Below are 21,227 nucleotides of genomic sequence, written 5' to 3'. Positions count from 1 at the left end.
CTTTCCCAAACAGAGCTTGCCAGAAAGACACATGTTCTTCAAATACACTGGATAATTGGCAGAGGCAACTCTCATGGTTTTGATATATACTTGGGCTTCAGAAACATGAGGCCAGCTGGTGCCCATCCTCATCAGAGCTTTGCCCAGGATGTCCCCCACCTCTGCTTATGCCCCAGAGCTATGGGAGCTGCTACAGAGCAGATCTCTGAAGGCTCCCAGTGAACACTGGGTGCACAGCATCCTGCCTACAGCTGGACTCTCCCCAACATCCATGGACACACATGCTTCCCATGGGCAAGGCTCCTGGAGGCTTCATGGAATAACAAGACAAAAAAACAAACAAACAAACAAACAAAAGAAAAGGAAATAGGTGTCAGATTTCTCTCCCCATGTTTCAGTATCCATGTGGTCTAAAATTGAAGGAACAAATCTATGATAGGCACGGATTTGCTACATTTGCTACAAGGTAACAGAATGGAGGCCTGAAATGGCTAACACATTTTGAAACTGTATTGTTCTCTCTCCCCCCAAAACCTGGGATACCGGCAACATGGTTTTCCTTGTTCACTGAGCTGCAATGGTGCAAACATTAAAATTCTCGGGAGGCAGAGGCAGGCAGATCAATTCTGGATAAGTGTGGGGTGGGTACGACCTGCATCTCTCTTGCCTGAAAGCAGACCTAAGATGTCACCTATAGAGCTCGATGCTTGCCAGGCTTGTCCTACCTGCCTTTCCTGATTGCTGTGCTATTCTTGTTGCCTGCAGAACTATTCCCTCCTGGACATGAGGCCTCCGCCACCAGTGATGGTCACGCTAAACAATTCCCTGTACTGGCAGGAGTTTGAGGACACCTGCGTCTATGAGTGTCTAGATGGCAAGGACTGCCAGAGCTTCTTCTGCTGCTATGAGGAGTGCAAGTCGGGCTCATGGAGGAGGGGGCGTATCCACATCGACGTCTCAGAACTGGACTCCTATTCCCGGGTCTTCTTCCCCACGTCCTTCCTGCTCTTCAACCTGGTCTATTGGGTGGGATACCTGTATCTTTAAGTGCTGCTCTGAGGATGACTGGAGAGTACTTGATTTACGTGTTTCCCTTCCCCCACTCTCAGACACGTAGTGACCAACCAAAACGTAGCAGGGAAGACACTACTCAAGTTTGTTATGTTACCCTTTAGCAGCATGGGAGGTACTCAGAAAGTATTCTTTATAAATATTTCACTCACAGACACTCACATGTGCACACATGCACACACACACATACACACACACACACACACAGCAATTGCATTCTAAAGTGATATTCTTGCTAATCCCCTCTTTGACCTGTAGTCTGATATGTATGAATGGTCTTGGATATTAGAAGCTGCCAGTTACCATGCAGAGACCCCTGTAAGACATGCAAATGAATATCCAGAGGTCCCCTCAGGCCCTCACCCTTGTGTATCTGCCCATTGTGCTCGTTGGCACCAGTGCCTGTGTGTACAGCATCTCCCTTACTGGAGACGCATCCGTGCCAACCTCACTCCGAGATCCAGCTTGAACCGCAGTCAGCTCCGGTCTCTTCGATGAGGTCTGTCTGCTCAGGCGCTGCTGTGCCTAGCTAGCAACCCTCCTCCTAGCGCACTTCCTTTCTGCCTGGGAGGTGCTCATATGTATCAGTCCCAAGTTTCCATCTGTGGGGAAAAAAAATGTGTCTTTTAAAACTTGTTGCTGAGATCACAACTGCTGTTTGTCTCTAAATCTCACAGCGTAGTAACTTTATTATATCAGCTGGGTTTGTATACTGGGCTCCTGGACCAGTCGTATTTTAAGTCAGCGTTTCTGTAAGAGCTGTGTTTGACAGGACCAAGTCTAAGCCTCAGATGAGGAGTGGAGCTTCCATTATTGTTTGGGGTTCAGTAACTGTCTTCATCCTGCAAACAAAGACAAGCAACATGGACAGGCCTTTGTTTTGAAACTATATTCCACAGTGTGAAATAATGTAGACAAGAATTTAATCGTGAGCATTAACTATTCAAGCCAAACCAACTTTAGATGCAAAAAACAATGGGTAATGGTTATCTTGAATTACACATTTTGATGAGCAAAAATTATTTTATACTTTGAAATATGGATACATAGCAAAATCCCAAAGAATGTCCTCCCCCAAGATCAATTCTCTTTTGATATTTTTGTAACACAAAACATTTTGCTTCTTGGTATTAGTTGTTTGCTATGACCGGATGCTCTTCAGGTCTGTGCACATCATTCTGTGACCCTTTTGAAGTGTCCCTCGGCACTCTTGAGCGATATCTCAGCATGATGACAGCGTTCACTGTAGAATCCCTGTGTACTTTGCTCCCACAAAGCTGAACTAATTTTATTGAGAGTCACTCAGTTTCAGTTTCTATTATGTGTTCTGTCTGATGACTTAGAAAAGGCAAAACATTGACGGGGAAACCGAAACTAGGTATTTTTGCTAATTCTTTCTAAAACTGTTGTACATGATAGTTACTACAGAAGGCTCCAGACAGTTGACCTCTAGCTAGAAAATTTAACTTAAAACTTAATAAACACCTGTGGAGAAGAAGCTGAAGATGAGGGCTTAAATGGAATTTCTCCTCCTTTGGGGGGAGTTTTGCATACAGTGAGCTACTGTCTCTGAAACACCCACCTTTGGCAGGCCTGCTCTGGAGGTGCCCACAGTACTGAAGGTCAAGGCAAGGCAACACGTGCAACACTGAGTTTAGAATTTCTAGTGAGAATTTTAAAGCCGGGCGGTGGTGGCGCACGCCTTTAATCCCAGCACTCGGGAGGCAGAGGCAGGCAGATCTCTGGGAGTTCGAGGCCAGCCTGGTCTACAAGAGCTAGTTCCAGGACAGGCTCCAAAGCCACAGAGAAACCCTGTCTCCAAAAACAGAAACAAACAAAAAAAGACTTTTAACCTGTTACATTTCAAAAGTTCTGGAGAAAACTAAACTTTCTAGTAATTTTTTTTCTCAAGAATTAAAACCTACAAGGATTTACTGTGGTAGAACTGACTCCCTGCTATCTTAGGACAACTCTGGAGTTGCCTCTTCTCTCAAAACCTGTCAACATTTAGACTTTTCCATGTAAGACTTACGTACCCGTAGCCAGTCATTGTCTCCTGCCCAACCTTGGCAATGCTGTTCGAAACACCGAAAAAGCCAGCTCATGACCAGGAGCATGCCAAAGCCTGTTTCTCAGTAAAATTCAATCAACTATGTCAGCTCAAATTTCCAGGATAAACCATTCTACTGCATGGAACAGGGGAGATGCTTGCCCATTGCTCGGGGCAAAGCGGGGAGATTTCAAACATGAACTCCACGGAGAGTCTGGTGCACCCGGAGGAGGGAAGCAATGTCTTTCTCCTCAGACACCAGCTCTCCTACTTGATTAAGAGGAACCTGTGTACAGCTCCTGAGCTCAAGCCTGCTCTAGGCTGCCCCACCCCTCCATTTCTTTTGCCTGTCGAGCTGTGGAACGCTTGGCCAGTGATCTGAACGACCTGCTTTTCAAAGGTGCTACCGCATCCCTTACTCCTAGAAGCACTCCAAATGAGTAGGCTCTGTCTGAGCAAAGATTCCAGCTTTCCAACCACTGTGGATCATACTGAAAACTGTGACCGTCTGTCCTTTAATGTACGTCCTGGTTGATGGAGAAAAACTAAAAAGTATTTTCCCTACTAGAGGAATGAAAGCAAAATGTTTCTTCAAAGCCTGGACACTTTCACCATGGGTGTCCCAGATGCAGGGTAGAGGACAGTGTTAATAAATTTACTCTAGACCCAGCCAACACTGCCCCCAATTTATCCAACATATGCCTTAAAATAAAATGTATAGCCCCCAACGTTTCCATTTCCTACAGTAACCCGTAATTCATACTAAATTTTACTGCTGTTTTTTATTGCATGAATGAAAATGGGATGTCATTTTTCATATGACAACCAGGCATGCTCATGTTCGCATCAACTGAGTTAATTGCAGACTTTTACGGGTTCTTCATACGTGAAAACGCTTGTCCTTAACCACAAACCATTCTCCATTTCTATGTGGGAACCTGAGGGTAAACGTCCACAGAACGGCCCTGGTCCAGGCTGTTTGACCTGGTAATAAGCTGCTGCCGATAAGCACGATTAGATGTGTGTTGCAGCTCTACACAGTGCCACATCTGGAAAGAATGGAAGCAAGGGACCAGTCATACCAGATCACATCACAGCTAGGAAGCAGTGGTCCACTCTATCCAAAGGGCTAGAAAACAAGACGAACAACACCTCTGCCTCCTTGGTCACTTCTATCTCGGATACCAAACTGAAAATTGTATTTGACACTTGAAGAATTGCAGCTGGTCCCCAGATACTGTGGTTCCATTCTGTCAGTTCAGTGCCTGCGAGGCACCGAGCATCTTGAATCTGCTTGTGGGTTGGCACCTGTTTTTGAGTATTTTTTTTCCCTCTTAGAATTTAAAAACATACAGGTTTCCATATTAAAATAGCATAGAGACTGGAGAAAAACATAGTCTATAACTAAGCAAGCATTGAAATGTTGAATTCCATTTATACTGATAGATTGTTGATTTGGAGCGTGAGAACACACTTGTATGGAAAGGTGCTTGGGAATAGGAAGGGAAGAACTGGAATGCTAACACACAGCAAAGGGTCTTGTTCACAGTTTTCCCTGAGTTCCCTTGCAATGGGCACCACAAATGGCCCATAGTAAACACTGGGTCTAAGGGTGTGCAGTACCAGGATAAGCATGGCCTAAGAACCGAATGCTCATGAAGCAGACAAGATGAACAGTCCCATCTCTGATCCCTCACTGTCTTACCTTCCATCGTAAACATGGAGTCTAACGGGACACAGAGAAAGAAAGAAAGAAAGACCCTTGATTTGCGATGTTATGGTAACACAGTCATCAGTCCCAGAATAAGAACTTGCTTTGCGCCGGGCGGTGGTGGTGCACGCCTTTAATCCCAGCACTCGGGAGGCAGAGGCAGGAGGATCTCTGTGAGTTCGAGACCAGCCTGGTCTACAAGAGCTAGTTCCAGGACAGGCTCCAAAACCACAGAGAAACCTTGTCTCGAAAAACCAAAAAAAAAAGAACTTGTTTTGTCTTTTAAATAGTTTATGGCATTGAAGTCTTAAAGTTAGAATGTTTCTGCTTCCCCCTTTTAAGATGTCTTCAGTTTATAAGATAATAACCCCATGATAAAAGCTTGAGCTAATTCTGTGAAGGTTAAAAGAGAAGATGGTTCTGATTATTTGCTTCCAACGTGTCTTTTAGTAGAATGATTCTTTGGTTCTAATCGTCCCAGTAAGACTTTTTTAAACCTCTTTGTTACCTTTCCTGCAATAAAATCCCAGCCTTAAACCACCTTACATAAATCAGTGCGAAAATCTGAATTGAACTCTCATTGGTTATTAAAAAGTTTCCATGCTTTGAGTTAACCAGGTGTCTCTAGATAATGTTATATAAGCTAGTAAATAATTAAACACACACACACACTCCACACCCAGAATAAGGAAAGTTTGGTTGTTGTTTTGGCTAGAAGCTAAAGCAAAAGGGAGCTACAAAAGGTTAAGTTTAGTAATTGAGGCAAATGTAAATTCTTTGCTTGGTCTATTCAGTTAAGACCAGTTAAGACTACTTTATCCCTTAACTCTTGACAGCTGTAAACAGTGCAGAGCTCTCCTGGCCCAAGGAACAGGCTGCAGGGGGTGAGTCAACAGTGGTTACTGTGGGGAGGAAAGACCTGTCTGTCTGCTCTGTAGTTTAAGCTGAGCAGATTGGGGTTGGGGTTGGAGGGGAGATTGACTTTCAACAACTAAACCTCTCAAACTGAGCTGGTCCCTGCTTCGTTTTGTTCTTTTCTAAATATTTAAAGATGCTTCTTCCTATCTTTGCCAATAAGTGCAGTTTGCCTTGTGCATCCATGTATTCTGAATCTGTGATTTCAACCACCATCAAGAATGTCCAACCCTAGCATATCTCCTGGTCATTATTACTGGCGTAGAATTGTCTTTGGCAGTGTAAGCCACCTCATGGTGATTGAACGGGTGGGGAAGAATTGCATAGTGTCTGTGCATACAATGTACCACTGCATTCAAGGGACTTGTGTAACTGAGGGTTCTTTTATCCTGAGGGTTCCCAGGACAAGCCCCCTACAAATTTGGGGGAATGAATGTAGTGTTTATATTTCCTCTAACAGGCTTAGAGCCAGATATCTCCTGGTTGCCCTGCCCACTAAAGTACCTTCTCAGTAAACGTAACAAAGCCAATGCTCATTTTCTTAAATATGCATTTCTTAGATCAGGTGCTTACAGCATGGCTATTTCAGTTCCCCGAGTACCATCCATCTCAAAATTATGATATTGTCATTAGCTTCCATTCACAAAAGAAAGTTCCCTTTTACCACGGATCACTTTTTAATATACAAGACTTTATATAGTGAATCCCAAAATTACTTTAGGAAAAAAGACCTTTAACCCTAAGCTATAGCTTTATGAGCATTGTGAGACTCAATGTGGAAGTCAGAAAAGGTCATGCATGGCTGGAACAGAGGTGACAGGGGTCCACCTTCTGATTTTCTCCCCAAACAGGCTGAGTTCTCAATGTCTACGTAGGCTGCCTGGCAGAATTGGGCGAGTCCTCCTGGCAAGGATGAGCCTGAACCTACTATACGATCTCTCAGGACAGTTGGCTGGATAGGCACTCATAAGAGTCCTTGTCAACTGTCACAGGAGCGCAGACTAGCCTACATCACTTTCTTACACATCGACTTGGTGTCTTGGCTCACAGGAATCTGCTGGGAAGATTCTCCAGACTCATCCTTTAAAAGTCTTCCCACTGTGGGATTGGGAAGTGTCAGGAGCAAGGAATGAGGGCTTTGCAATAATTAATAATTACTACAACAGATTTTTATCAAGAATTGTTCAGATTTTTAACAAGAAAGATTTTTGTCATTTTATGTTTGTGTGAAGTCCCGCAAGACACAGAACCCCACATTGGGAAGACCCAACTGCCCAACCCTCTGTCTAGCCTTGATAGTCACAGATGACATCCAATGAGCTGGCCACATGGTTGCAGCGTTCCGCTTTCAGGGTCCTCTGGCAAATTAAAACTAAAGATGAAGAAGGAAGATAAGAAACAAACAATATCTTCTTAAGAAACTGTCCCCATGATTAAAAACAGAAAATGCCCATAACTTTGAAGAGTGAACTTTCATCTTGTCCGTCACATACGCAGGAAGGGTGTGGCATGACTTACACCATGGTTCTTGTCCACATCCTCACCTGTAGCTATCAACGCAATGCAAAGATTTGGTGTCTTCTCTAAGCTATCGCAGAATTAGGCCATAGATCAAGAAAAATGATGACAAGCGTTTCAAAAGTTTAATTTTCATGTTAGATCAGAGTCCAGATTTTTGCTCTTTCCTTAGAAGTCCCTCCACCCCCTCTTCGAGCATCTCCCAGCGCGTGAGGCGTGCCTGCCACTTGGCCTTTCTTCCCTTGTCACCTTTCTTCCTGTCATTTTTGGTGGTTTCCTTCCAGATAGCATTTTAATCGGCTAGGAATGCTTTCTTTTTTCTCATGCAGCGGCATTTTTGGAAGCTGCCAGTTTCGTCGCCCAGAGAAACCACTACTCTGCCTCTAACCATGTTCCTTGTGTCTAAGAGTTACTGTCCAGCAGTTCCTGTTACCATTTTCTTTAGCTATGGTCACTTTAAATACATAGTAGCGACGTGTTTACTATTGTTTTCTTCTTTTTGTCTCTGGCTTAGAGTAATGATGGGAACACCCCCAAAGACTCAGTGGCCAATTGTGCTAGTAAGCCACGTTTCCATAGTGACATGCTTGTGTATAGATACCGGTTGTCTTTACGAGCAGCACCTGGACTCAGCGAAGCTTTGCTTGTTTGTGTTTTCCATGAAAGACTAGAAATGTGGTGGTTTTCGGGTTCACAATGACGGGGGAATCTTGTGTTTACATGCAGTGGCGTGTGTTTCTGTATTTGTGTGTACAGCGGTAAAACTGGACAACTTATTAATGTGTGCGTTACTCTACCCATCACCCCAAATGTAGTTGAAACACATAGGAGCACAGCTTCCTAGTGACAGCATGTTAGTTTAGTGAGCCTCTGGTTAAGACAAACAGGAAACGGGGAAGAAGAGGAAAGGGAAAGAAGGGCCCAGATAGAGTAAGAGACAATCATTGTATTTTCCCAAAATATGGGATCAAATACTTTAAAAAAAAAATCAAGATGAGGTGCCTGACCAGAAGCCGATGTGGAGAACATGTAAGCACCCCAGAGTTGCTTGGGTGCCTTGGTTTTTATTGTGCACTGTGGCCAGGTTTCTCTGATGGGGTGAAAGTCCTCCTCAATAGTTAGATGGTACACTGATGTTGGAGTGTTGAGAAGTCACGTAGTTGTTCACAGATAAACCTAGGTAGGATGGGAGCTGGCTGGAACCTTCAAAGCCTAGGTTTCAGCCACAGAGTATTTAGGGCCGTTCTGTGAAGTAAAACATGCATGGTCCTGGGCCGTGTCTCAGGCAAAAAGATGTGGGGTCTACTCTGTCTCCTCGGTGCTGCTGCAGCCTGTGGAGCCTACGGTGGGCCGATCCCAGAATCCCACTGCATTGCAACATCAGTTCTGAGCAAGGGATGAGTGTAGAAGGATTCGGCTGCCCTGCCCAAGTGCTGGCCCCTCAGAGAGGTAGGGTCGGGGTCAGAGGATGGCCCCTCACGAGTGGCTTTCAAGAGCCCTGGGTGCTCTGTTGTCCCTGAGTGTCATCCTCTCCACCAGAAAACGTGAGTCCCTGTACCCTGCATCTCGTGGTGTCCTAGTGAAGCGAGGGCGCCCTTGTGCCCAACGTGCCTTGGCAACCCCGGCGGCACCGCGCCCTGCCTTGCACGTCGCGACCCCGCCGAGCCCTCAGGGCCAAGCCCAGCCAGAAGCCAGCTGAGCCTCGTGGCTGGGTTGCCCTCTGTATTTGTATTTGGATTCCTATGTTTGTACTTCTGATACAAATAAATGCACATGTTGTCAGAAATACTGAACTGCACGTCCTTCTAGTTTGAACGCCAACTGGGTGGGCACTGCCAGCACTGAGGACGAGCGACGGCAACTGCCCCTCTCTGATGCGCATCTCTTCGGAGCTGGACGCCATAGCAGATTCAACACCTGGGGGAGTAGGTCAGGACGATTATGGCAGCAAAGTTGAAGGGGTTAGTTCTGAGGGACGCTCCTCTCTCCACTCCTGCCCAAGCTCATGTACAGAAACTTTCAAACCAACCATGGGACACAGGACACTTCAGTCCAGTCAAGTCACGGCAGATGTGCCTGCCTCCGGGTCCACCTGCTGCACAGGAGTGGGTTTGACCATAAATGACCTGACATCATGAGGAGACACGGGCTCAACGGCAAACTCCCTGATCCTCTGGCTCTTGTGATCTTTCTACCCCTTCCACAACATTCCCTGAGCCTTAGGTGGAGTGGTCTGTAGATGTATCCATTGGAACTCCACAGCTCAACAATTTGACTGGTTGTGGTTTTCTGTAGTGATCTCTTTCTGTTGCCAGGAGACATTTCCTTGAGGAAAGGTAAAGATTACACTCTTCTGTGGGTGCAGGGAAAGACTGTTTATAGATTACTGTTAAGATTACTTTTATAGATTACTGGACAGTCCTCCAGGACTTAGGCCAGTGCTGGTTTAGATTGCTGTTAAGGATTATGCTGGTTTAGTTAAACTGTATGTCCTCCTCCAGTATCCATGACTTCATTAGCACTGAGCAGTTGGCTAGGTTTTCAGTGCCAAGCTACACACAAATGTCTCACCAACATGACTGCCTAAATAAGAGCTGAACAAGGATACCAGTAGGCATGCAGAAGTGGACAGGAGGAAACACATGGGGCCTCGACCCTACACAAAGAACTACATACAAATGCCCAGAGTGAGAAAAAATAGTCTCCACAGGGAAGAACACACCAACCCGTTATCTAACAACAAATGGTTAGGACCAAAAAAGTAAGCACAAGTACCATTATAAAGACTGAGCAGTTTATATTTAGGGATGTGTGTTTGTGTGTGTGTATACATATATGTGCATGAATGCAATAACAATTAATGGAAAAGGAGACCATAAATTTGAAAGAGAGCAAGGAAGACTATATGGGAAAGTTCTGAGGGAAGAAAGGAATGGGAAAAGTGTTATATTATCACCAAATACTAGTTTGGGGGGTCTAGTCCTATTCTGGCACCATAAGTGGCTGGGATCTAAGACTATCTGAAGGTCAAACATTGGCCCTCTTGACACAGGCACAGATGTCAGTCTTGACATACAATAATAATCCCACTCGTTATTTAGAGGGCAATTTAGAACAATCCAGTTTGGGCTCCATAGGTAGATAGGTAGATGCTATCTTCCTAAACAAAAGCAATAAAACAGACAAAAGAAGAAAATTGGGTATTATATCACCACAAACAATAAAGTCAAACAGAAAAACACTACCCTGGGGTAATAGCTCAGGGGATGTTAGAAGCTGGTATATCACATTTGGGTTCATGTGAATGAGACACATTTTTCTAAGCAGAACAAACCCAGGTTGGGAATTGATACTTTGCATATTAGTTTTACTCTTCCTGGATGAGCACTGCACAGGAGTGGGGGGCAGTGGAGAATGTGAGGTGCTGTTAGCGCAGGCCACTTCCCATGCAGGACAGTCCCCCAGGACTCATGCCAGAGCTCCTGATGGTACTGAGGCTGATGTTTTGCTTGAGCAATGGAGAACCTGCCATGCTCATTAACTCCTTCTTAGAGTTATGGTCCAGCTCTTTGTGATCAAAGGAAGCTCAGAGCCACAGCAGCAACAGGGAACATCAGAGCAGGAGGCAGTTCTAAAGAACAGACTGTGCACACCCAGTCATACACTCCATAAAGCATCTGGTCATGGAGGTCCTGGCTTTGTCACCAGTTTATCCAAGAAATATCTGGGGCTTGACATACTTAGCAAAATGCAAAAAGAAAAAAAAAAAACCTGAAAGCTTCAAGGGTGACTTCACACTCCAGTCAGCCCCTGCATAACCTCGGTTGTGTGGAGTAGACCACAGAGGCAATTCTTTGGATATCTTATACATTTAACTAATTTAACATTACTTATTTTTGAGAGGGTTCACTATCCAGAAAATACCTTTAAAATGTGCCCAAATGTCAGTCTGCGGTCACCTGTGCTTTGTAGGAACCAATATAAATCAATAACAGCTACAAACAAAACAAAATCATAACCACAAAAACACAACGATGGGGCATTTAGCTGTTCTCTTGCTTGGTGGTTTGATTTGTAAACTAGGCAAAGTACTTTCTCCTGCTCAGAAGCAGAATGGCTGTGACCCCAGGTCACACCCACAACCTGGCAGAGCATATGGCTGTTCTCTTGCTTGGTGGTTTGATTTGTGAATTAGGCAAAGTACTTTCTCCTGCTCAGAAGCAGAATGGCTGTGACCCCAGGTCACGCCCACAACCTGGCAGTGCTGCTTAGAAAGAAAAACTTCACAAAGAACCAAGACGTGGAACTCTGCCCCAGTATCCTGTCCTCTTATCTCTTCTGTAAACTCTCCAGCGAATTTTCTGAAGCTGTGGCTTCTGTGGGATACTATCCTCAGGATGACACCCCTCCCTCCTCTTCTCATGTCTGAAGCAGATTTACAGAATACTCAGTTCAGAACGAAATGCCCCAGACCTGTACCCCAGAAAGCAGCAGGCACTCCAAAGAGGTAGGAGCTTAGGGACATGAGTGGTAACCTATTTTAAGGATGCAGAAATTGAAAGGAATGTGCTCCAGAGCTGGTATAGCTGGTTGTATATAAAGGCTTAAGGGTTATTAATAATTAATTCCATGAGACACTTAACAAGGCATTTCAGTACTTACAGCCATTATATTTAAACACTTAAGGGTAATTAATAGTTAATTCCTTGAGACACTTAACCAGGAATTTCAGCATCTACAGCCAATGAGATCAGACAACTTTCTTGATACACTCTAAAGGAAGAATTCCGAGCCTCTAGACAGTGAGGATGTCAGAATAGACAAATAAGTATGACCAGTCTGTGTTCCCATCTGAGCACAGGCAGAACTCAAGCAAGAAAGTCATTTAGTGAGAGAAACCTAGCTAACTACTGTGCACAGATGACAGCTGGCAATGACAGCATCTCTGATTTTGGTGGGACTCATAATATCCAAAAGAAGCAGAGCGAGGTGACATAGTAGATTCAGTTCACATGACAAGCTCTTGGGACTAAGAAGAAGCCATGGTATGGTGTGAGACAATTGTCTATATTCTGTCAATTATGTTTTAAATAAATGCTGATTGGCCAGTAGCCAGGCAGGAAGTATGGACAGAAAACTCAGACAGCAGAATGGCACCCACATGGACAACTGCATCCACATAAAGTGTGACAGAGCTTGGGAAGAAATTCTAGACAAAAAGGAATAGAATTAAGAACGGCTTATTGATAGCAGCATTTTCTCAGGTGGGCTCTGTTTGCTAGAGGCAAATGTGTCTCATTTAAGAGAGTCTTCCTGACTCAGCTTTAGCTGCAAAACCTTGCAGCTCTTTTAAGAGATCCTGCTAAGAAACACTTAAATAGTGTTGATGAAAATCTGACTGCATTCTTTTTGGTTTTCAGCTAGCAGGTAAAAAGTCATGCTTTTTTTTAAAATGCCAGCTTTCTGGGCTGTCCTGCCAGCACAAACTCTGACTCTTTCAGGCAGGAGGTTCAGCTACAGAGCGTTTGAGTGTGGCTTGTAAGCAGACTGCTGAAGCTTGCTTGCTGGCAGGGACCTTGAAACACCATAGAGTTGTGGCAATAAACATGGCTACAGCCAGTACCTCTGCCATGAGGCAGGAATCTCAGAAAGCTAAGTGTCAAAGGCATGGCTTTAATCCTCTCCATATTGCTTAGCAAATTAAAGACTCACATGGTCAGAAAAAAGAGAGAGATAGAGTAAAGAGAGATTCAAAGAAAACCTCTAAATGGTTTACAATGTGTTAAAAATATATGCAGGCTTGGGAGAGAAAAGAAAAAGGTTAACGTCCTTAAAATAAAAAAGAAAGAGAGTAGTTGGGTGTGGTGGTACATGCCTTTAATCCCAACACTAGGGAGACAGAGGCAGACAGACCTCTGCAAGTTCAAAGTATGATGGCATACGCCTTTAATCCTTTTAATCCTAGCACTTGAGAGACAGAGGCAGGCAGATCTCTGTGAGTTCAAGGACAGTCTGGTCTGCAGAGTTAGTTCCAGGACAAAGATACACAGAGAACCAGTCTCAAAAAGGCAAAAAGTAAAAATAAAAGAAATAGAGGCTAAAATAAAGCCACATAAAGATGAAAATGCACAGAGTCTGGATACTGTATGTTATTATGCTCCCTTTGAATTGTTTGAATGCTGAGGAAAGAGCAACAGCTGCTAAAAGATATTTGCTTATAAATGCAGCTGAATTAATCCAAGAAAAGTATTTTGAAAATACCTTGACTTCAAAATTGAAGTCTAAAGGTATGTTACTTTGGAGAAGAGATTTAGCTTTTGTTTCCACAGGAAATGAAAGGCTATGGATTCATTCTGAGTTAAGAGAAATAAGGTTTGATTAAGGAAGACCACCTGACAAATCTCCAGTAGGAACAGATGGCCTGGATGTCTGAGTTCTACATCTAGAACAGATTCAAGATGCTGCCTGATATGATCAAGACTCACAGGATACTCCAGACAGGACTTGATATTAATTCTAAACTTTCCTTAGGTCCCTATAAGATTATCAGTGCCCCCAACCAGCAGGAAGTAGCCTGGAAAACTATGCCCACATTCCACCAAAATGGATGTTCTTGTTTAAAAAAAAGGGGGGAGGGAGTGGTGTGGGACAATTATCTATATTTTGTTTTATAGATATATGTTTTATTTTTTTATTTTTTATTTTTTTTGAATAAATGCTGATTGGCCAGCAGCCAGGCAGGAAGTATGGACAGAAAACTCAGAAAACAATGGTATGCTGATATGTGTCTTTCCCTGGGGGCACTAGACGTCCACCTGGTACTGGATTCATTACACTGAACCCTTGAATTGACACTGAATGCTCTTTTTCTTGTTCTTTAAAAAAAATAAAAGATTTAAAATCTTCCAGATCAGACTTTGCCTATTCTGCCTGATAGCCATGAGCATGCTTGTGAGGGATTCCATGGGCCATGGGAGGGATAACACATCATGTCGCTCTTTAGGCAGTGAAATCAGCTTTTCAAATGGTCTCATAGATTTCACATAGAAACAAATGCTTTCGTTGGTGACATAGGTTTGAGTATCTATGTGTGATGCAGTAAATGGTGTATGAATATGCCTGAACTTTCCAGTCAGATAAGCCATATTTTCTTATAATAATAGCTGCAGCCCAACAGAACAGACATAAACATCAGAGAAAAGCAAGTTAACCAACCAAGGGTTACACAGAGAAGAGAGGACCACCAGAGTGCTAGGCACTCACATTTTACAATTTTATTTCTTTCTTTTTCAACATCAAAGTGTCTTATTGACGGATAGTGACTGGAAAAAGTGATGGCCTTCATAATGACATTTTTGTTTGGGTAGGTCATGTACTCTGACATATTTACTCACCAAAATTCTTCTTGTTCTTCTCTCCCCTCCAATTATTTACCTCTTCTTCCCAGGTGGTTGCCAGTCCTCCTTATATTTCCAAGGAGGTGTGTGTGTGTGTGTGTGTGTGCATATATGTGTGTATGTGTGTGTTCATGTGTTTGTGTTTATGTGTGTCTGTGTGTGTTTATATGTGTGTGTATGTTTATGTGTATGCTTATGTTTGTGTATGTTTATGTGTGTGTTTGTGTGTGTCTGTGTGTGTTTATATGTGTGTGTATGTTTATGTGTATGCCTATGTTTGTGTGTGTTTATGTGTGTTTATATGTGTGTGTTTATGTGTGTCTGTGTGTGTTTATGTATGTTTGTGTTTATGTATATCTTTATGTGTGTATATGTGTCTGTGCTTATATTTGTGTGTATGTATGTGTGTACTTGTGTATGTGTGTTTATGTGTGTGTGTGTGTGTGTATGGTGTAAGTTCTAATTGGCACATATGAAAGAAAATAGTGTAACATTTATCATTCTGGGTCTAGCTCATTTCACCCAATATGATGATCTTCAATTCAATCCATTTTCTTGTAAACCATAGCTTCCATCTTTACAAAAGTCCATCATGTATAGATACCAATTGTCTTAACTCATTCATCTCTTCACAGATACCTTAGCTGATTCTGTAACTCAGCTTTGCAAATGATCTCATAATAACGTGAATGAGCTAGTTTCTCTGCAGAGAGCTGTCTTTGGTGACTTGGCATATACTCCCAGGAGGAGTGTAGCTAGGTCATAGGGTAGCTTTATTTTCACTTTGTCGAAGAACTCCCATGTAGATTTCCATCATGGCTTTGCTGGCTTACTCTCCTTCCGGCAGAAAGCTCCTTCCTGCTGCCCTTTGTAGAGACAGCTGTCTGCATGGGGCCGCTAGAACCACAGAGTAAGTCTGCTCCGCACTCTGCTGAAGGTAAGCATATCCCACAGTTCTTGAGGCATCGATTGGCCATGTGTATTGCGACATTTGAGAAGTGTCTGTTCGTTTAACTTTCCCAATTGTTGGTTGAACTATTTGACTTTGTGTTTAATTTTTGAGGTTTAATAAAATGTTGTAGATATTAATTCCCTGCCAGATGTACAAGGACAAAGATTTTCTCCCATCCAATAGGCTCTCTCTTCATAGTTTTTTGCTTACAGAAGATTTTTAATTTGATGGCATCTCACTTGTCAATTCTTAGATTGATTTGCCAAGTTATTGGAGGCATTTACAGAAAGCTGGGCATTCACATTTAATCTGACCCGACCAACCCACCTTCTTCTGGTTACCATACACCTCGATGCTTGCCTATTATAGAGTAGAAAGTCATCGCACTTGGGGAATCAGCCACAAACACAGTTATAAAAAGCAAACTGAGATACAGTGTCATTTTAGAGAGTCTATTGACCAAACAGCAGCTCACGGAAAGTATAACCGCAGAGCAGAAATGGTTCCGGAGAGTCACCTGAGGGATTCCGGTGAAGGGTGACACAGGATAAACAGGGGGAAAAGCAAAGATGGCACACAGTTGATGACAGCTGTCAGGTTTCTGCTTTCTCCTCTGCCGGGAAGCTTGTGCTCACTTAACGATGTGTACGGCTTCTGATTCAGGGGCTCAATGTTCTCCTTTTCTTTAGTATGGGCATTTGTAAGAATGGGCCCTGGTTAAGTTATTTTTATATCCATCTCAAAAGGTCATAGAAGGATGAAGTAACATGTGCCAAGGATGAAGTACTGTGTGGCAATCTCTCTATATATTGTGACTATGGCTGAGGATGTGATCTTTCAGCTTCCTGCTCTGATCACCTTGCCTGCTGTCCTGCCTCCCAGACGTGACGGTCTCTTATCCTTCTGGAACTATATGTTCAAATAAACTCCTCTTTCCATAAGTGCTTTTTGGTGGTGATTTTTTTTTATAATCACAGCAATAGAAAGTTAATTAATACACCAATCTTCTTCATTCCATTATTCTTTTCTATGGGAAAGCCCACTCTGCCCAGTTCTTCATGTACAAACCTTAGCTGTGTATGCGTGTGAGCCTGGAACCCTCTTTTCTAAGCTCCTTACGTAGCCCTGCTGAGATCATGACCTCAAGCCTGGGGCAGGAGCCAGGAACAGGCGTGTATGGCGCATGTGCCCACTTCGGACGAAGCGTAGGAAAGAAAGCCCCATGAGAAGGTGGCACCTAAAAGATGAAAACAAGCCCACCGTGTGGGTCGGCATGCAGAGACAGAGAAGGATTGCACTAGGTCAGGTAGCTGTTTGATCTCTGTAAGCCATGCGGCTCCAGGTTTAAGAAGTCCAACCTCAGACACTGTGTCGTTAAGACTATGATATCACAGCTATAATATCAGCTCTGAAAACTCAACCGCTGGGGTTGATCCCAACCTTATCCCCTTCTCTACCCGGGACCCATCTATGGTGGGCCCAGCTCTGCCCCTTGTGTGACCCTCTGTTCATTCGGCACATCCAAACGCTGGGAAAGAATGGAACACTTTCAAGGAAACACCGCTGGTAGGTGAGGCTTTAAAATGGCTGCATTCCCTTAGCGGAGACCGAGGAACTGATACCACTTACTGACCACAGAGGAGAATTGGAAATGTGGTCCAGCTCCATACCTTGCAAAAAAGGGAGCACGAACTTTGGTGGACAAGAGTGTCTACCATGAAACAGACAGAAGTGAAAGGACAGTTCAAATATCAGAAAGGTTGGAGGATCAGCTCACCAGGTACCGGTGGACTCACGCGGTGACAGCACCTGCTGACTACCGGAAATGCAGACCAAGGCCCATCAGAGCTCCCCAATCAAACCCGAGTTTGCAGATGCATGAGATCATAACTGTTCTTTCACCTCAGAATCATCTCTGTCCCAGCTAGGGTTGCTTTGCGGTGATGAGACACCACGACCAAAAGCAGTTTGGGGAGGAAAGGGTTTGTTTGGCTTGTGCTTACACATCTCTGCTCATCATTGGAGGAAGTCAGGACAGGAACTCAACCAAGGCAGGAACCAGGAGGTAGGAGCTGATGCAGGGGCCACGGGGGGATACTGTTTGCTGAATAGCTCCTCGTGGCTTGCTCAGCCTGCTTTCTTAGAGAACCAGGACCACCAGCCCAGGGATGGCACCATCCACAAAGGGCTGGGCCACTCCTGTTTCCTTCAACCACTAAATAAGAAAATGATCTACAAGTTTGCCTACCGTTCAATTATATGGAGGCGTTTTCCAACTGAAATTCTCTCCTCTCAGACGACTCTACCTTGTGGCAAGTTGACAGACGGCCGAGTCTCCAAATAGTTAAATTTAATTCTGACTGTAAACATCAACAGAAACAAAAATATTATTCTGTTGAAATCTGCCAGACTTTCCACGTGTGTTGCCTTAAATTCAACAACAGTGAGAATCAGTATGTGACATGAAGCATTTTTGCTTTCATTTTGGGCGACACTGAACGTGGAACCTTGGGTCTGTGCATCGTAGGCAGGTGCTCTACTTCTGAGCTCTGCCCACAGCCCTCATTTTAACTTTTAAAGTTTGAGACAAGGTCTCAGTAAGTGGCCCAAGTTAGCCCTGAGCTAACTCTGTGGCTCAAGCTGGCCTTGAATTTGGGACCCTCCATCCTCATCCTTCTTAATAGATGGGTTCTGCACTCCCTAGCCTCACTTAATAGTGATAGCGCATTTCAAATCCATATTTATTGATTCCTGTATTGATTTGCAGTTCTCCATTCTAAAAATTATCTTGAAAATCCCTGAAGCCAGCCTTTAATCCCAGCACTCGGAAGGCAGAGGCAGACGAATCTCTGTGATTTCAAGGCCAGCCTGGTCTACAGAAAGAGTCCCAGGACAGCCAGAGCTGTAACACAGAGAGACTCTGTCTTGCAAAAAAATCTCTGAGGCCAAAACACTGTACCAAAATGAGAATTTATTCATGAAAAATCTATTTGATGTTGGAGATTAGAATAAAAGTCAGCTCGGATTCTGCACTTTGACTACGTAAGCAAGCAAAGTGTTGTCTGCTGCTCTAGGAGACAATAGTTCTTCTTGATGTTAACAAGAAGCATGTTTTTTCATGTGAAAACAGAGAATCTTCTAACATCTAGGAGCTTGTGGAGCTTGGGGCTGACAGACCTCAGCATGGGTATGTTCTTTGTGTCAGTAACCATGAGCTATCTCAAATTGCAAACTTCGTGTTTGAAGTTTTTACAGTTTATTGGGTTGTGATGTACTGTTTCATTTAATAAGGGCCACACTATTAAATTTCAAACTTAACTTTTACACTGCAATTTGAACTGACATATTTTATATTCTTCTATACTAAAACATAACTCAGATTTCTATAGGTTCTGAAAGCAAAGGCAATGGGTCTTACCTGAATTGTATCTCATGTTACAAGTTTTAGCAAAGTTGAATCAAGTTGTGGTAAGAAAGAAGACCTACCCAGCCATGTGCTATAGGTGCAGCAGGCAGTGAGCTTCTCCTGTTTATATGTAATATGAACACATATTTCACATGTTGATATGGTCATCTTTTAAAAACTATCATGGCCTCCTCTTTTCATTTGAATATCACTAGGAAAATAAACATGTAAGGATAATAATAAATGGAAGATCTTAATTAAAACCAAGCCAGTTAGGGCTAATAACATGTGCTGTGCTTAGACCAGTTAGGTCATGGAGATAGAACTCAAGGTCTTAGATGTGTTTACACGTGCTCTACAAAATCATATCAAGTACCTAAGTATCTGGGACACAGGGATCCTGTGTTCTTATGAGCCCAAATATACCATTACTACCTGGGCATTGCATCCACAAGCCAAGACAGAGCTACTGGTCTCGGTTCACATGGTAGGCAGGTAAAACCCTACCAAAATATGGCCCCTTCTTCTAGGTAGGAAGGGAGGGAGGGAAGGAGGGAAGAAGGGAAGAAGGGAAGGGAGGGAGGGAGAGAGGGAGCGAGGGAGAGAGGGAGAGAGGGAGGGAAGGGAGGGAGGAAGACAGGGAGGGAGGGAGGGAGGGAAGGAAGGGAGGGAGAAAGGAGGGAAGAAGGGAAGGGAGGAGACTCGAAGAGCATTCACAGGTCTTATGATACAGTGGTAAATTTTAGCTACAATCTACAAATGAAGACTTAGTTCTCAAGAAAACAAGGGGGCATAAGGGCACATAAACATATAATACCTAAGAACAACAAGCTAATAACAAGGAATGAGTCCATAGGCTTTCAGACTATGGTCTGTAGAGTCCCTGCATGGAAGGGGGTATTCAAAACTGCAGCCATCGTGCACCCGGCTCAGGGAGCTTAGAGGCTGTCACACTAAGCTTCTTTTACCTCTGAGAAACAGAGTAGAGGGAAGAGTAACAGGCACTGATTCTACCCAAGTCTGCCTCAGTCTACCAACATGCTGAACGGGAGCGCAATCACAGACACAAAGTGTCTTCAGGACCGCCTCCTCAGAGCTGTGTCAATCCCCTTTATAGCCCTGTGACTTCCGTTTGTTCACAGAGCAGGAGTCTGTCCAGGGGAAAGACTCCCTTCAGGAGATGGTGCTGAGGGCAGAGGTATCTGATCCTGTGGCTACAGTCATGTCTTCCAGGTCTTTTTATGTGTATCTTCTCTTTAAATGCAAGTTTCCTGGTGCCAATTACAGGGTTGGGCAGGAAATCATTGCAAACTAATTTGAAAGTATTAAATTTAGTGAGACACGGTGTATAAAAAGAAGATGCACGGGTTGTGACTCACACACAGGCATGAACATACATGTACACACAGTAACCATCGTCCAGACTTTGGGAGAACCTATTTTCTTTGTGTTCGAGTGGACCCCTTAGTGCTATCATCCGCTATGAAGCCTGAGAAGACTGCACGTAAAATATTATCATCTGAACTTCTGCACTGAGAGCGTTCACCAGATGCTAGCATAAATTCTAGCAGGTCTCTGTTGCTATGGTGACCATATCCTCCTTAAAATGACTGTGGGATAAGCCACCCCAGCCACCCCAGGCAAATGTGTTTGTTCCAGTGAAAACCTGGTGACAGGGGGACGGAGCCTCAGGCAACTTCCCTGTCCAGCTGCAGGAAAGGCTGAACAATTATCAGCCCTCACTCTGCCTTTGATGATGTGAACGTTCACCCAAAACCATCTCCATGTGTCCTTGAAGAAGCGGCAGAAAGAAGAGAGCAGGAGTAGGTGGGACTTGTCCCTTTCCTTTGGACGTGTGTAGAGTCAGGGTACTGCGTGTCATGTGCAGAGGGATGACACACTGTGCCAGGTTACCAAGGGGCGGGGCTGAGATGTGCCTAACACCCATAACCTAGGGTATTGAGAAACCCCATGCCACGTACGCTGTAAATAAGCTACACTTGGGGCTGGAGAGGTGGCTCAGAGATTAAGAGCACTGACTGTTCTTCCAGAGGTCCTGAGTTCAATTCCCAGCAACCACATGATGGCTCACACCCATCTGTAATGAGATCTGGGGCCGTCTTCTGGCAGGCATGCAGTCAGGCAGAACACTGTATACATAATAAAAATAAATCTTAAACTGAGTAGGCTACACCTGGGATCAGGGT

General features: G+C 44.0%; 1 protein-coding gene across 1 annotated transcript in view; it reads left to right on the top strand.

Moving 5' to 3' along the window:
* Nucleotides 1-9,031, top strand: part of Gabrg3 (gamma-aminobutyric acid type A receptor subunit gamma3) — a 487,421-nt gene extending 478,390 nt beyond the window's left edge. Inside the window, exon 10 of the mRNA XM_057756257.1 lies at nucleotides 766-9,031. Coding sequence (XP_057612240.1) covers nucleotides 766-1,047 — 282 coding nt within the window. The 3' untranslated portion in view covers nucleotides 1,048-9,031. The remainder of the gene's footprint in view (nucleotides 1-765) is intronic.
* Nucleotides 9,032-21,227: the final 12,196 nt, after the last annotated feature.

The sequence above is a fragment of the Chionomys nivalis genome, chromosome 23 (assembly GCF_950005125.1).
Source record: "Chionomys nivalis chromosome 23, mChiNiv1.1, whole genome shotgun sequence".
NCBI lineage: Eukaryota > Metazoa > Chordata > Mammalia > Rodentia > Cricetidae > Chionomys > Chionomys nivalis.
The sequence above is the reverse complement of the archived record's forward strand: the minus strand, read 5'-3'. Positions and strand labels throughout refer to the sequence as shown.